The sequence below is a fragment of the Drosophila ficusphila genome, unplaced genomic scaffold (genome assembly GCF_018152265.1).
Source record: "Drosophila ficusphila isolate 14025-0441.05 unplaced genomic scaffold, ASM1815226v1 contig_106, whole genome shotgun sequence".
Classification (NCBI taxonomy): Eukaryota; Metazoa; Arthropoda; class Insecta; order Diptera; family Drosophilidae; genus Drosophila; species Drosophila ficusphila.
In genome coordinates this window covers 11,609,734-11,625,709 of record NW_025063993.1, presented here as the reverse complement: position 1 = coordinate 11,625,709, position 15,976 = coordinate 11,609,734, and the positions used below count along the sequence as shown (strand labels likewise).

At 45.4% G+C, this 15,976-nt stretch overlaps 3 protein-coding genes across 3 annotated transcripts; 1 reads left to right on the top strand and 2 right to left on the bottom strand.

Annotated features, from left to right (window-relative positions):
- Window positions 1-248: 248 nt before the first annotated feature.
- LOC108093087 (serine protease nudel) lies at window positions 249-9,915 on the bottom strand. The gene is given in 17 exon segments (XM_017193015.1): window positions 249-765; window positions 826-969; window positions 1,025-1,132; window positions 1,201-1,492; window positions 1,549-2,018; window positions 2,072-3,056; window positions 3,120-3,233; window positions 3,294-3,463; window positions 3,538-3,935; window positions 4,035-4,909; window positions 4,971-5,304; window positions 5,368-5,859; window positions 5,919-6,982; window positions 7,042-8,685; window positions 8,688-8,846; window positions 8,907-9,050; window positions 9,606-9,915. Coding segments are annotated over 17 exon segments (7,830 nt in total). The 5' UTR covers window positions 9,625-9,915; the 3' UTR covers window positions 249-347.
- A 314-nt stretch (window positions 9,916-10,229) lies between these two features.
- LOC108093183 (small RNA degrading nuclease 5) lies at window positions 10,230-15,627 on the top strand. Its single transcript, XM_017193138.2, has 4 exons — window positions 10,230-10,463; window positions 10,534-10,764; window positions 13,191-14,001; window positions 14,064-15,627. The coding sequence occupies exons 2-4, from the start codon at window positions 10,715-10,717 to the stop codon at window positions 15,354-15,356; spliced, it is 2,154 nt and encodes a 717-aa protein (XP_017048627.1). The 5' UTR covers window positions 10,230-10,463; window positions 10,534-10,714; the 3' UTR covers window positions 15,357-15,627.
- Window positions 10,954-12,766, bottom strand: LOC108093184 (innexin inx4). The gene is made up of 3 exons (XM_017193140.2): window positions 12,366-12,766; window positions 12,005-12,306; window positions 10,954-11,928 (listed from the first exon to the last, which is right to left on the bottom strand). The coding sequence occupies exons 1-3, from the start codon at window positions 12,640-12,642 to the stop codon at window positions 11,404-11,406; spliced, it is 1,104 nt and encodes a 367-aa protein (XP_017048629.1). The 5' UTR covers window positions 12,643-12,766; the 3' UTR covers window positions 10,954-11,403.
- Window positions 15,628-15,976: the final 349 nt, after the last annotated feature.

The following is a 15,976-nucleotide window of genomic DNA, read 5'->3' as shown; positions in this document are numbered from 1 at the left end:
TTAACGAATTTAAAGGAAACCCAACACTAATTAAGTGCTTTAATTGATTACATTGTTTGAATTTTGACATAACAAAGGCGATTTTTTACATTTATAAAAGCGAAAAACTCGTTTGTTAAACTAAAATAATGAATATACCCAAACTCCCAAGCTTAATACCAAAACCAAATGAAATGAAAACTATGCAAAATATGCGAGCGCAAACTGATAAAAAATAATATGAAATTAAAATAAAACCAAGTTCATAATAAAATGTGTACAGCTCTCGCATTTATTTGCTACTAAAACGCACAAAAGACAATCACGAGAGAACGATGGATCCACTTACGAGGTATGTATCGTCACCATTAGGCACACCGGATCTCCAGCCTATAACACATGCTGGAATCGGTGGCATTCCACCTGACCAGCTCAGCAATTGGTCGGCTGGATTTGACGAACAGAGTAAGGCGCTCATTTAATTGCAGCGGCGAGAATTTACTGATAATCAGGGCTTTTGTGGAATCTCGGTACTTTCCGACCAGAGATTCGTTACTAAAACTGCGTCCCTGTCTATCCGCAATCTCATAGGTGTGCACGGGTTTGTTTTCCTCATCGTCAATTAACCGATAGCTGGGCTGTCTGTATGGATTGTAACCCAGCTTCTTGCATATCTCACGCACTTCGTCAACTTGCGGGGGCTTGCTTTTGGGGAAGCATTTTGTATGCCAGATGCCATAGGTCTGTTCAATTACCTGTCCGTACTGAGGAGCTATCTCTGGCTGCCTAAAATAGATTATCTTCAAATCAACAACAGTTTGTAGATAATGAGGTTTGATAACTTACGTGTGTTGACTATTGGCCCAGAAATCCTTCTTCTGCTGCTCCAAAGGGTGTTCAATACCAAAGCAATAACGTTCATCTTCGCCATTGGGGCAATCTTTCTCTTTGTCGCACACAAAATCACGAGGAATGCAATCTTCAGGAGAGCTGTTTTGAAAAGTGAGTAGGAGGAGTAAATTATTAGAATATTCTAGTTACTTACGAACTACATTGGAAATGATCCGCAGTGCAATTGCACAGGACTGAACTCTCATCGCTTTTATCCCAGCAGTTTCGCTTGCCATCGCATATTTTTGAGGGATCCGTTGCTCTTTAACATAAAGATTAATAATTAATTTAAAAATCTTTAAACCCTTAATATTTTTGACTTAAACTCACTGCAGATAGGTAAAACAGCTGCAGATGGTTGGCTCATCCGTCATGTCCTCGCAGTCACGCACGTGGTCGCAAAACTTGTTTTTCGGCACACACTTGAAGCTGGTGCGACACTTCATCTCGCCGGGAGCACAACGCTGTTTCTGCTGGCGGCATTCGGCTTCATCTTCATCGCTACCATCATGACAATCGGACCGCTCGTTGCAAATGGCCGCTTGTGGCAGACAAGCACCCAGCGGGCAACGATGTGTGGTGCATTCCGGGGCTGGCTGAAGGATTTTGCAGCTTGGCTTGTCTATTCGGGGAATTTAAATTAGATTTCGAAACGATTTGCGAGTACACTCAGCACACCTATTATATCCTGCAGCGATTTGTATGCCAGTTCCAGGGTCCGAATGCCGAATGGCTGCTTGAAACTTTGGCAATCGGAATTGTTGTAGTTGAACATGGCCGTTGGGAACCAGCCTGTGTGCGAATCACGACATACCAGCACGCCCTGATCGCTTGGATTGTGATGCGAGTCGCTGGCATTTTTCAGGCCAAATTGATTGCAGCTGGTGAATTTCGTAATTGCAGGCAGCTCAGTGGGGGCCACCCCGTTAATGAGTTCTACCTCCTCCGAAATGGATGCCATGTCCTCGGCGCTCACATTCAGTAGGCGCATCAGATTAGCCGGCGGCTGCTTCTCCTGAAGTTTGTAGCAGGAATCGCAGTTGGGTACGTTGTCTATCCGGGCGATTGCCACAGTTTTAATTCGACCAGTGGCGTCGTCATGAAGTACACTGATGCAGTCCCTCGTTGCGCTTTTGTTATGATGGTAGCTGCAAGAAAACCATGTATATTGAAGGCCTTTAATTAAAATTCAGAAACTCACCTGTCAGGCAGGAAGGTGGGCAGCACTTGGTGGGTGAATCTCACCGGCCGCTCGAGGTGCAAAAGCAACACATTGGACTTTGCAACTGCCTCGAAGCAATCCACACGTCGGATCTGCTCGTGATTGCTTTTGTGTGCCGATCGCTTTGTTTTTCCACCTCCTAACAAGACGCTAACGTAGTGCGTCTCCAAAGCAATGCCAAACAGACAGCTCTCGTGGACCAGCACCCAATGCTTGTCGATAAGCACTCCGATGCACCAAAGGTCGCCATTGGAATAGACATCAGCCAGCCAGGGCCAATGCAGCTCCTCGATAGCCTCATGAAGCTGTTCATTCACCAAAATGGTTTTGTTCTTCTTACTCTTGATAAGATTGTCCAGGCGGTCAAGAATCTCATCCTTTTTATTCACAACCAACGGTTCAGTCTGCGGCTTAAAGTGCACATTCGGCCTGTTGTGGGTTTCGATGGTGGGCAGCAGGACCGGAATCTGCTCCTTTGGCTTTTGCTTCACAGGTTGCCCAGCACTGAAGGTCTTGAGGGGTGTGGTTTTATTGGACAGGGGATTGCACTCGACGTAAATGCCCACACACTTTCGAGGCAATAGACGATCCTTTCCCGGCCTTGAGCCGGTAGGTAGACCAAGCTCGGGGATTATGACCTCGTTATCTGTCAATTGGATATTGTCACCGACCATGGAACGAATTTGAGCCACCATGCGAGTCTTGCCCGCTTTGAGCTCCGGTGTAATGGACTGCATTTCCTGCTGGCTTACAAACTCTGAGCTATTGAAATAGTGAGCTCCTTTAAAGCCGAGGAGTGCACACACAGCATGCGCCGTGTTGGCCTGGTGCTCATGATAACCCGTCTCGTGGGCGCAGACAACACGCCAAACGCCGTGGGCGTTTCTGGAGAAGATTCCAGCGCTGCTGAACTTGGGCTGCTGGTGCACATCGAAGTGAACATCGTGACCATTGGTCAATGCAACTGGCAGGGGAAAATAGGTAAATAATTTGGAAATTTTTTTAGAGTGCCTTAATTTTTACTTACAGCAATCTTTTTCATCTTCCTTGAACTTACAATCCACTTCATTATCGCAACGTTTGCTAACAGGCAGGCAAGTTTTAGACAACGGGCAACGAAATTCATTAGCTTTACAATCAACTGAAAGTGAATAGAGCATATTTAATGCAATACTCTAAATAATTTTGTCATAGTTATTACAGCAATCCTGCTCGTCAGTAAGGTCCTCGCAATCCGCTTTGCCATCGCAAATAAGAGCGGCCAGGGATCCCTTCAAATAGTCCCTGCATGTGCAATTCAGTTCATCGGTTCCATCTTCACAATCCACTTTACGGTCACAACGCATCATAATATCCACAATTTGAGACATTCTTAAACAAAGAAAGAAATTGCATACATTGAAACAAAATGAATTCAAGGAATTTTTATGAAGGATATTACTCACTCTTTACATACGAATTTGTTGGGAATTAGCACCTGGTCGGTTTTGGGATGGCTGCTACTGCTCTTTGTTGTGGTTGTCTTAGCTAATTTTGTAGTGGTTGTTGGAGCTATTGTGGTTCTAGTGGTTTCTCCAGGGTTTTCAGTGGTTTTGGTAGTAGTGATTGTGGTAAAAGGCGTGGTGACGGTGCTGCTAATTGTGGTTATATGTTCTGTGACAGTGGTTTCCCTAACGCCCTCTGTAGTTACTGTGCTGGGTCCTTCTGTTGTAATTATGTGGGTGGAAGTAGATGATTCTTGTTCCTTGGTAGTTCTGTAAGTTGTACTCTCTACAAACTGAGTTACCAAATCGGTGACGTTCTTTAAGTCCTCAGTTGAAGTAGGAATTGTTGTAGCTTGTTCCTTGGTGGTTCCGTAGGTTGTACTCTCTATAAAGTGAGTAACCAAATCGGTGAGCTTCTTAAAGTCCTCTGTTGAGGTGGGAATTGTTGTAGATTGAACCACAGTAGTTGGAAGAGTAGTTTGTAAAGTTGATTCGAATTCAGATTCAATTGTAGTAGATGCAAGTGTTGATGTTTCTGCTGTCGTAGATGCGAGGGTTGTTTGAGAAATTGTGGATGTCATTTTAGTTGAAGGACTTGTGGTTGAATCAATAGTTGTAGAACTTTGAGCCGTAATCCCCTCGGTAGTAGCTATACCACGTAAAGTTGATGTCGTTATTTCTTCTGTAAAAGACAAATCCAACTGGGTGGTTTCATTTTCTTCCAAAGAAGTGGTGCTTTCCCAGGCCTCATCCTCGTTCTCTTCCTTTTTTAAATCTATATCTTCAAATGGAATAACCTCCCGCATTTTACTTTCCGCTTTACTTTCATGCTCCTTTACTGGATGATAGTCACTCTCGGTTGTGCTGCTCACATTCTGTGTACCACCAACCATGTCTGGTATAAAGTTGTAGGAACATCCCACCTCATCCTCGCCGCCGAGACAATCAACATTTCGGTCACAGCGCTGGCGTTTAGCTATACACCGTTTACCGCCCCAGACGCAGATGAATCCGGGACACAATTGGATCGGCTGTCGTTGGGGCAAAAGTCGCGGAGTTGTCGCCATTTCCAACCAGTCCAGGTAGAGAGTGACTCTCGTGTAGACGCCAAACTCTTGAGGACGAGCACAGCCGTTTCCGTGACTCACCACACCGGCGAGATAGAACTCCTCCGGCTGCGAAACGCTGCGACAGAAAAGCGGACCACCCGAGTCACCCTGGCACGCATCACGACCTCCGCTCGGATCGCCAGCGCAAATGTCCTCTGATGCCTGATCCTCTGGATCAACGCAGCGCTTTCGAATGGGCACTACTACCTGGCGCAGGGGATCACCTGTGTAAATATAAAATAAAGATATAATGGTTGATTGTTAAAATGTGTTAGTTGTGCTTACTGCTCGGACCCTTTTCCCGAATGGCTCCCCATCCCACCACGGTGCATAGAGTGTTCTCTTCAGGGCCCCATATCCAATCGTCCCCAAGCGTGGTTCTTCCCTTGTCCGGCAAGCAGATGGGCTTCACCCAGCGATTAAATTGAAGCGGGTTGACCAAGCGCAATAGAGAAAGATCGTTGCGCATACTCTTTCTCTCGTAAGCCTGATGGACCACCACATGGGACACGGACTGAATCTGGGTCGCGGGTGAGTAGCTTGTGCGGCGCAGGAGACCGGCACGCACCTCGTAGTAATATTTGCCAAAGTTGATAACACAATGAGCAGCACTGATGATCTTTTGGTACAATACAAGCAAGTTAGCTGAGTACCTAATTTATAAATTATACTATTCACTCACCCAACGGTCCGTGTATATGGTTCCTCCGCAATGGAATTTGCCATCACGATAAATGGCCACCACAAAAGGCCACTGCAAAGCACTTGTGAAACTTCCACCAACAATACGGCCATCGCCAACGATTTCCTTCGACTGCGATACTGCTCTTTTTGCTCTCTTCGAATGCTCCATCTTTGGAGGCTTGTGAATCACACCACACTGCATCGGTGGGCACTTGACATAGGCCACGTGATCCACCAACGAATCGTGGCTACTGCGTCCGTGACAGGCCTGTGCAAACAAGACTCCTGCATGCAGTGAAGGCTCAATAAAAGGTCCCGGCAAAGTGAGTGCCTTGAAGGTGACGTTCAGTTGAACTGGCTGAGCCACTCCCCCTTTACCACCCAGCTCACAGGCGGAAGCAGCCCACTTTTCGCCATTGTTGCACACAGGATGCCAATCGCCACGATGGTTGTGGTACAGAAAACCCTCAGAAGCAGATGCGGCGTGAGACTAGAAATGTTGAAATATTAGCATAACAGATTTTTCATCTTAGATCGTAATTCAAATACCATATGATCCGCCACATCAGTGACCAACATGCTGCACTGCTGCTCATCGCGTCCATTCAGGCAGTTCATAATTCCATCGCACCGCTCAATTCGATTGTAACACATGGAGATTGTAGAGCGGTTATGTCTGGCGAACTCCTCCGGGTTTTCATAGCAGGAGTAAGCCAGAGGTTCGCAGCCAAAGCAGCCCAGTTCGTCCTCACCCATGGGGCAGTCTGCATAACCGTCGCACAAACGGTCTTCATCCACCCGATCTGCACAGGTGCAAGCGGACTCATCACTGCCATCCGAACAATCCACAACATTGTCGCACCATCTCGAGGCGGCTATGCACTCTCGTTGACCAAAGCAGGACAACTGATCCGGCTCGGGGCACCTGGAACGCTCCTGAATCGGTTGTTGTGGCAATCCTGCATAGCTGGCGTAAATGATCTGGCCCTGTTTATGGCCAGAACTCGACTGATTGGCATGCCTCATCTTAAAGTTGGCATTGGAGAAGCTCGTCTGGCCACCCAGCGGCTGTTGACTGGATGTCTGCGATTGTCCTGCTCCCTGACCAGATTGATTCTGCATGTAGCTACAGTACACCTGCTGTTGCTGACTGTTCTGGGGCTTCTGCGGTGAGGCGTTCTTGGAGAAAATATTAGGTCCCTGCCCACCAGCTCCCGAACCGCCACTTCCTCCGAAAAAGTTGCCACTCGGTCCGAATTGCTGCGGCACAAAGAAAATGCCCCCGCCTGGGTTCGAGGAGCCTCCAAAGTGAGCACCTTGCATGCCCATAAATGTCGGAGTGCTCGACCACATGGGCATTCGGAAGTTGGCGGGAGTCATATAGAAGCAGACGGGGATACTGGGCATTCCAAAGTTCGGATTAAACATAAACTGAGCAGAGGCCTTCATTGTTTCTCCGGAGACTGGGAATCCACCAGGAGCTCTACTCGTAAACTGCACACTAGGCGACGCGGTAAAGGTTTCCCCTTTTTCATTGGTTTCACCTTCAGATACTTTATTGCGCATTTTCAGGGCCACTCGCTCGCAAAGGCTGAGGATCTGGGCATCCGCAGCTAAACAAAAAAAAACAATATTATTAAAGTTATTTTACTATGAAATATATAACTCTCACCATTCCAAACATGACCATTAAGCGGATTAATCTTCGGTCCCATTTTATCCAGCACTTTGGCATCCAAAGCTGTGCCAAAAGTATCTATCAGCTCGTTTTGATTCGGACTAGCCTGCTCCTCAAACTTTTTCAGCCACACCTGTCGTTCGTAGAGTTCCGTGGTGGCTTCCTGGGAGGATTCATTTCCATTCAGCACCCTGAGAATAGGCTTGTCCTCTTCGTGTTTTTCAAAACTGTCCAGCATGTTTTCGATGCTGCTCGGGTTGTCCAGGGGATGTGAGGAGCGTGCTTCTTCTGCCTCGCTGATCGCCTCTCTGGTAGTTAACTTAGGAAGGGTTGTGGTGGGGCTGCTCTTCTCATCACTAGCTTCCTCACCATCGATTATCCAGCTGATCTTCACTGCTTTTGGCTTGGTGGGATGGACAGTGGAGATCTGAAGCACTTCTGTCGTCGTACTAATTGGCATTGTTGTTGTTGTGGTGGTGGTGGTGGAGTTTTCATGCCGCTCCACAACTTCCTCCCCATCGATGATCCAATCGAACTGCAGTTTTCGCTGCCCTGTGGTTGTACCAGTGGCTTCGGTGGTGCTCTCGGACAAGGTTGTATTCGAGTTATTCTTCTGCTCCTTAACTTCACGACCATCGATGATCCAATCGTAGCTTATTTTCGGCTGCTCTGTGGTAGCACTGGTGGCTTCCGTGGTACCAATGGTTGAAGTGGTCGTCGTTGTGTTAATGGACTCTTCTTGCGGCTTCTTATCTTCAGCGCCATCGATTATCCAATCAAATGACAATTTTGGCTGGGCAGTAGTGGTGGTTTGTACAACTGCATCAGTAGTGGTGTTCAATTCCGAACCACCTTGTGTGGTGGCGGTTAATTTACTGTTCGTAGTTTCTGTCTCTGGTAATAAAGTAGTTTTTAAAGATTCTTCGGATTCGGAGGTTGCATTTCTAGTGGTTCGGTGCCTGGGTCCCTCAGTCGTGCGCACTATTTCTCTTGGCTTATCAAAGTGGTCCAGAATCCAGGTTAGATTCTCCTTACTCAACCCCTCGGTGGTGGTTTCTTCTAGTTCTGTTTTTGTATTATATACTAATTTAGTGGTGACTTCTGGCTTCTTTACTGTTTTCGTCTTGGGAGCATCATCAGTAAAAGTTTCGCTCTCATCATGCCCATCGATAATCCAGCTGATCCTGGAGGGTTTGTTCTTAGTTCGCAAGGGCTTTCCAGTGACATTCGCCACCTTTGTGATTGCTGTAGTTGTCTCTTGGATTAGATCACCCGAAGCAAATGTACCCTTGTCTCCTTCGGACTCCATGCTGCTCGATTCCAGCCTGGGCTGCTGCTCCCGCATTATGGCACGCATCTTTTCCATTTTCTCGGTCACCTCCTTGGCCATCTTGTACATCCGCAAAAAGGCGGACATGCAATCCTGTGGAGTCTGCTTCTTGCACCGCACATACTCGTGCTCCAGTTGAGTCAGAGTTTCCCTCGCTCTTTTGCTTCTCAACTTGGAGTAAAGATGCTGCATGTTGGCCTCTATTTGCACGGGATCAAGCAAATCCAAGCTAGACAACTCCCGGCGATAGCGATGCTTCTTATTTAAGCGGAACTTTACCAACATACGCTTCAAGTGTTTCCTTTTTTATTCTTGCTTTCATCTATTACATTGTTATTAATGTCCTCGTCAAGCAACTTAAAGTGTAAGGTTTGGGGACTCATAATCAGAGCAGACTGATCCTCTTCAAATGGCTGGTTGGAAAGCAGTTGGTGCCTTGCATTCAAGGCGGCAATCTGCTGCACGCGATCTGTAAATGGTGGTATCAATAAATCAATTCTTTAAGTAATAAGTTACTAGGTGAACCTACCCATTCTTTCCACGACAAGACCATGATAAATAAGGGAAAATAGCAGCACGATGATAACCAGAACCGAGATGGCCACGATGCGTTTGCCATAACCAATGCTCCACCAACGTCGGGGATGTCGTAGCAACCTGGTGGCCTCCAGTTCTAAAGAATTCCGGTTTCAATTACATTCACATTCAACAATTGCCTTATTATTCACCCAATTGCCTATTTAAAATTTGTTTACTTGTTTGGTTTTTTTGCTTTCCCCACTTCTTTTAAAAATAATTTTACATACTTTTATTTTAATCATAATATTTTTTTTCTCGGTTTGTTTGGGTCAGCACTTTCTGGCCTGTTCAGCAGTTTCACAATAATTTTGATAAAAATGCTGATCAATGTTCAATTGGAACTTACAACCAGTTTATGGAAATCACTTTCTTGCTTAAAATGTTCACATACGTGGGTGAAAATTGGTAACAAAAAAATCTTTGACCATCAAGTGCCAACGCGTACGGAAATGTATTTTATACGATTTATATTTTTTAAGGTATAGTTAAGTTGGGCGATTAGTTACTTTTTCAAATTAAAATCTTAGTCAACACAATACATTATCATATAAAGTTTGTAATAACAGTTTCCAAACGAGAAAAATGAAATGAAAATTTAAACACTTAATATAACAATTGGGACTTATATACGGCAGTACTTCACACATACCATCCATGTTGTAATTCATCTTCACTTTTTATTTAAAACTCTTAACGTATCACTTAAGCTCTGCACATTTTTTATTGTAGTTGCTTTTTAATCTTATTTTGCTTGCCACTATAACTTCAGCAACGTTTTCTGCCTTCTTTTGGTTATATTTTTATGTTTAGCACTTTGTTAAATTGGCTGGCCAACAAGGAGCGTCGGGTTACAGCAATTCACTCAAACAAAAATCCACAAAAAGCAATCGGAAAGACCGAACTTGATATCCACGATTCCACGACGATGATAACGACTACGACGACGACGACTTCCGCGCCATCCGCCCGGCGAACGGCAACTGAAGCCGGCGGTGGCCGAGTGCGCCGCTTATGAAGGCTTCCGGAAAGTGGATCACCGGGCGAACGACCCACTTCCACCGGCCACTGCTGCACTTTTCTGCTTCGTTTTGAACTTAAGCGTTTTTTGGTTAATGAAAATTGGCCCAGCAACTGCGTCGGTCAGCTGAAATGACCGCTTAAAAGTGCAAGTTGAAGGGGAATTTACAGAGCAACGAACCAGCCACCCACCTAGCCAACAATGTTGGCTTTGACTTCATTTAAGCTAAGCAGGCCCAGACTCCATTCCTAATTGTCGCTCATATTTCCAAATCATTTTTTTACAAATTTCGTACAACGTACTCAAAATAAGAACATTTTTGTTCTAAGTTTAAAACGGCCAACAAAAAAGGCTTGGAGCTCAAACATCAGTTACCAAAAAAAACATATTTAAAAACCACCAACGGCAGTAAAACAGATAAACACATGCATATTCTCTAGAAAAACGTAGAAAAAAAACTCTTATCAAAATTTTATTATCAGACATAATGTAAGTATCGCAGCGGAGGCGAAACAAAGCGAAATCCAAGGTCTAACCAAGTTTTCCCTTTAACCCGCAGAACTCAGTCAATAAAAATTGATGCGAAAGCAAAGAAAGTTTATGCCCCATCCATCCAAGAAGCCATCCGGCGAACCCGTGGCCAGCAGAAGCTCTGGCAGTCTGAATATTTTCAGGCCTTATAACGGCATGTGCAAGGCTGTTCTTCATCCTACACCTACCAACCCAAGATAACCGACAACATGTGGACCCGAACACGACTTGCTTTGCGAAGCATTGCTAGATCGGAAAGGTAGGTTCTAATGATAGTTATCGAATCCTTATAAAACCCACTGCATAAGTTCGTATGTCTTAATAAGAAAGACTGGCCAGATTTGTGATTGTCCGTTTTTAATACAAATGCATTAGTGAATCACAGCAATTGGGCAGAACTTCATTACCATTTAAATTGTATAATAGAATAATGGGGCATAAATAATAGTAATGTCTTGGAATGATCAATTATGAATTAACCAATCAGTTTCATTTTAATATATAACTTCTTTTTGGAAAATAATACAATTTTAGGTATTTCATTTTTAAGTATGAGAAGCAAGAAATTAACTGAGAGACTTTGAAATGATCAATTAACCAATCAGTTCAATTTCCATTTATAACTTCTTTTTAGAAAACAATACAATTTTAGGTATTTCATTTCTGAGTACGAAAAGCAAGAAATTGACTTAATCAACTGAAAATACTGTTTTTCGTTTAGAGTGAGTTTTAGATTAATTAACAATTTGATCGATAATATGTACATATCGAATATAGTTCTATGAAAGTGAATGAATAGTGTAGTCGTCATCTTAGTCTTCTACTAAAGATGTAATTTAGAAAAGAAGCAAACTTACTTCAGTCACATGAGATTCATTGAAGTGTCAATACTTGGATTTTAGACTTCATCCGCTCCTGGCGGGATCTTGGTCAGGGACTGTGCTTCATACATCTCCTCCAACAACTTGCGGAATAACTCCGGGCTGATGTTGTTTCCCACGCGCATTAACACGAACCAATCTCCGAAGCTGCAGTTGCGCAGGGCCACCTGCAAATGCGACCTGGGCAGGAATCGAGCTTTGGCCCGCAACAACTGGAATCGCATTCCAGGATGGAAAATGGTGGCCAGGCGGTAAAGGATCTTCAGGGAAACCAATCCAGCCACAAAAATGAACCAGATCCATAGAAAGGCAAATATCTTCTCGTTCAGCATGTTCAGTGGCAGCAGGCAAAGGTTATCGTACATGTTGTCCGAACCGCTGGGGCCTCCCTCGTACACCTCGCACTTGGCACACTTGGGGAACACCTGCATGGTGATGCTGTTCCACTCGGCAACGTTGCCAGCGTACAAAGCTCGTAAGGCATTCCAATAGCGGGACCAAAACCCGCCGAAAAATACGTCCAGGAGAAGGATGTTTAAGAGCTGTAAAGTAAGGAAATTCAAAAGTTAGTACGCATTAAGGTTTGTCCTATTAGATCCCCCAAAAGGGGGAACTTACACTGATGCCCAGATTAAGGATCTCGCACAACACGTAGCTGGCAAAGTAGCGAAAGTGAGTTTCCTTGTAGTCACTGGTGAAATAGTTGACCAGCACGCTGAGATGCGCTTTGCTTTTGACCTTGCAAACTGACAGCTTATGGAAATCGTCGCATAGATGCTTCAGCCGACCTCCCTCCCAAATCTTCCAAAGGAAGGCGGGCAAGTAGAACACGAAGGACTCCAAAAGCAAAACCAGAACAACCCATTGATAGTAGCGAATGTAGCGTCGATTTTCTGGGGCCACGCCGCGACCCACAACATCTGTAATATGAAATCTTTGCTTGGAAAAGGAGTTTTCTTTGGAGGATTACTAAACTTACCAGGTCGGCACTGGACGGCGCCATTAAAAGAAGGCGAAACGGAGACATTGGCCTGCACGTAGGCCCCATAGATCCAGCAATAGGCGTGAAAGTAGTCCATGTCCGAACTTTTCATGCATTGGATAGGATCCCCAAAATATTGTTTCGAGGAAAGCAGAAAAGTGCACGCCAAAAGCAACGCCACTGTGCATTTCGAGTGCAGGGTAAAAATGGCATCGTATATGTGCACCGACTTAAACTGCAGATACTTTGATAGCGGCTTCACAGCTGTATACATATTTGAGCGTTTTGTTCAATTCACTTTCGTTGATTTACACGTAATATATTTATTGTCAGTAAGCTTATTAAATTTAGAAATTTCATGTATTTCCAAAAGCACGCGGCATTCTAACGGTGGATGTGTACAGCTGTCGTCTCTTTTTAGCTAACATCGCATAGCAACTAGCTTGTGGTTGATAGCAAGAAAAGGTCACACCATTTAGCTTTCGGCGCACAATTCAAAAGTTGTTAATAAATGGTTTATAATGCAGAGTGCCTTTGATTTTATATTATGCTAGTTTGCTCTTGTAACTTTCGCTTTAAATCAATGTAAGAAATATAGAAGAATAATAGGAAAACGGCTACACTTATAAAGTTTTAAACCACTCAGCTTAGTGAAAGCAATGACCATCGATAACAGCGATGTCTTTACCATCGATACATCGTGTTGTTTTTAGAGCATCGATAAAATATCCAGCATGTGCACATGTTGAATTTTGGTGTTGACAAACTTGAAGACTGTTAATTTATTTAATTAAAACAAAATCCGCTAAATATTGCCCACAGCTTGAACGGAAAGCGCAGCAGCATGAAGGAGCAGCTGTCGGCCAAGCAGAACGAGCGCAGTGAGAAGAAGAAAAAGAAGCTGGCTGCGCTGGCGAATCTGATGGAGCTGAACGACAGGGATCGATTGCACGAGGCGGAGTTGGCCAAAAAACAGGATGCCGACGAGGCCGAGGCAGAGGAGAAGAGCCCAACTAAAGCGCAGGACGAGGACGATGGCTTTGTAACGGTTTCCAACAAGCGGAAGTCCCGCAACCGCCTTACAATCCGAAATAATCCAGACCAGGAGACGGAATCAGGAGGATCTTCACAGACTGCGACGACGACCGATTCCGTAGATACCGATGCGCCCGCTGCAAAGAGAAGTCGCAAACACGAGGCTGGAGGTGACACCCTGCCCGAAGGAAACTGTTCCCTGTCCGAGGAGCAGTACAAACAGCTGTCGGCGGAGTTGCGCCGTCGCAAGCGGCAGCTCGAGGATGTGCCCGGCCTGCGACTGCGGGAGATGGGACAGCGTGCCTCTCTGGAGACACCCCAGGACGCACGCACACCTATCTTTCTGGCCGACATCCAGCACCTGCTGATGTCCGCTCTGATTGGCCAGAAGAGTCCCTGCCGACCGGATCGGTGGTGCAGTGTGGAGAAGTGGGTCAGCCTGTCGCACAGCGTGGTTGTGATCCTGGAGGGACTTTCTCTCTACCACTACCTGTCTAACGAGAGCCGGTTTGAGGCCACCAACAGAATATTCAACACAAAGCTGGAAATGCTTCTTCCGCCCAAGGAAGAAGGTCAAATAATCGACGAAATAGCCAAGGTAGGGCTCTGTTTGAAACACTTACACAAGATCCAAAATGAACATATTGTTGATTATTACAGATTCCCCTCACCAATGTGCAGGCTCGCAAGTTGATCGACGAGCACGGTTCGCTGGAGTCGGCCGTTGAGCTGATCAAGGATCCCACGCTGTTTGTCAAGACCATCTTTCCCATCGAAAGCAGGGCGCCGGAGCCGGATGGCCTGCATGAGGACGACAAGTTCCCGCGCACCAAGCTCCTGCTCTCCGCGTTGCAATTGGTCGATGAGGGTTATCCCATTCCAATGCAGGGCGAACTGCACAATCGCTTCCAAAACTTCAAGATGACTAAGGAATCGTACGCGCCGGTGACCAACCGCAGTCCCATGTTCGGTGTTGATTGTGAGATGTGTCAGACGGAGGCGGGGGTCAACGAGCTGACCCGAATCTCCATTGTAAACGAAAAGTACCAGACCGTTTACGAAACACTGGTGATGCCCAACAACCGGATCACCGACTATCTGACCCAGTACTCGGGCATCACCGAGGACATTATGAAGAAGGTGACCAAGCGGCTGAAGGAAGTGCAGAGGGAGGTATCTGCCCTGCTGCCCTCTGATGCCATCCTGGTGGGGCAGTCGCTGAACTCCGATTTGAACGCGATGCGAATGATGCATCCGTACGTGATCGATACTAGTGTGTGCTTCAACATCTCGGGCGTGCGGCGGCGCAAGAGCAAGCTGAAGCACCTGGCGAAGACCTTCTTGAAGGAGGATATTCAGGAGAACGACGACGGTCACGACTCCATTGAGGATTCTCGTGCCACGCTAAAGCTCGTCAAGACAAAGCTGGCCAACAGCATCGAGTTCGGCGACGAGATCCTCTTGCAGCAGAAGCGATTGCAGGAGCTGTTGAACGCTTCCAGCGGAGATACCATCAGCAATAACCTATTTGCCCATGTGGCCAAGCGGGATAAGCGAACGGCCATCGTGACAGTCGGCGATTTGGAGCCCCGTCTTAAGGAAGTCATCGAAAAGGCAGGAGAGGCAGCTCCCAAGGATAACAGCCGGGCGGTGCGTATCCACGAGGTTTCGACGCCCAAGGAAGCTGTGCGCAAGGTCAACGAAATTGCACTTGAAAATGCCCTCACCATTACGAATCTGCGCGTGGCGGAGCAGGATTTCGTATTGGAGAGCGCAGAGCGAAATGTAGCGAAACTGGACAAGACCATCGAACGCCTGTGGAATACGGTGGCGCACAACGGACTCTTCCTCGTCCTAATGGGCGGATCCACAGAGTGCACCAAGGGCGTGGCCAAGATAGCCATTAAAAGGCTAAACGGAACGGAACAGACCAGCGCTCCCATCGGAAGCTAGAAATCCAATAATAAAATGGCTTCTTTTATTCACTACTGCACGATTCCACCTGCCGCTCGAAAAAGAAACCCATCCGGTTTTTGGAGTCACCGAAGGCTGAAAGGAATCCCAACGCAGTATCAATTTTGGCCTATCATCCCCAAGACATGACCAAGCATTTCTTCACTGCGCGCCCTCTGAAATTCACTTCATGCAACTATGCGTCAATGAAAAACTGTCAAATTTATAAAAAGTCCCAAAAAACGAATAATAAAAATTTTATTTGATTTAATTTCAATTTTTTAAAAGTTTCTGGAACAACATTTTATCATGATTAATTTACTGGGGTTGAAGAAAACATTTCTTTTTTAAAAAGAATGCATTATTTTTTCGAATTGAATGAGCCATACCATAAAAAAAATTAGTGCCAATAATATTATTTGAATTTATGTAAATACAATAATGAAAGCTGACAATTGCTTTAAAAATGTTAAATATATTTGAATTAGATTACATATTTTTTATACAATTAAGATGAATTGCAAATTAAACCATAGTTTATTGAACCGTAAAATCGTCGTGTCTGAAAGCAATTAAAAATATTTCTCCGACTTTCCCAATACATTTTCCGGATGGAGCAT

Excerpts from the sequence above, each read along its gene's own strand:
- LOC108093183 (XM_017193138.2), top strand. The coding sequence starts at position 10,715 with ATGTGGACCCGAACACGACTTGCTTTGCGAAGCATTGCTAGATCGGAA. Across the intron at positions 10,765-13,190 it reads AGCATTGCTAGATCGGAAAG|CTTGAACGGAAAGCGCAGCA; the intron begins GTAGGTTCTAAT and ends TATTGCCCACAG. Across the intron at positions 14,002-14,063 it reads TAATCGACGAAATAGCCAAG|ATTCCCCTCACCAATGTGCA; the intron begins GTAGGGCTCTGT and ends TGATTATTACAG.
- LOC108093184 (XM_017193140.2), bottom strand. The coding sequence starts at position 12,642 with ATGTATACAGCTGTGAAGCCGCTATCAAAGTATCTGCAGTTTAAGTCG. Across the intron at positions 12,307-12,365 it reads CGCCGTCCAGTGCCGACCTG|ATGTTGTGGGTCGCGGCGTG; the intron begins GTAAGTTTAGTA and ends TTCATATTACAG. Across the intron at positions 11,929-12,004 it reads TCCTTAATCTGGGCATCAGT|CTCTTAAACATCCTTCTCCT; the intron begins GTAAGTTCCCCC and ends CTTACTTTACAG.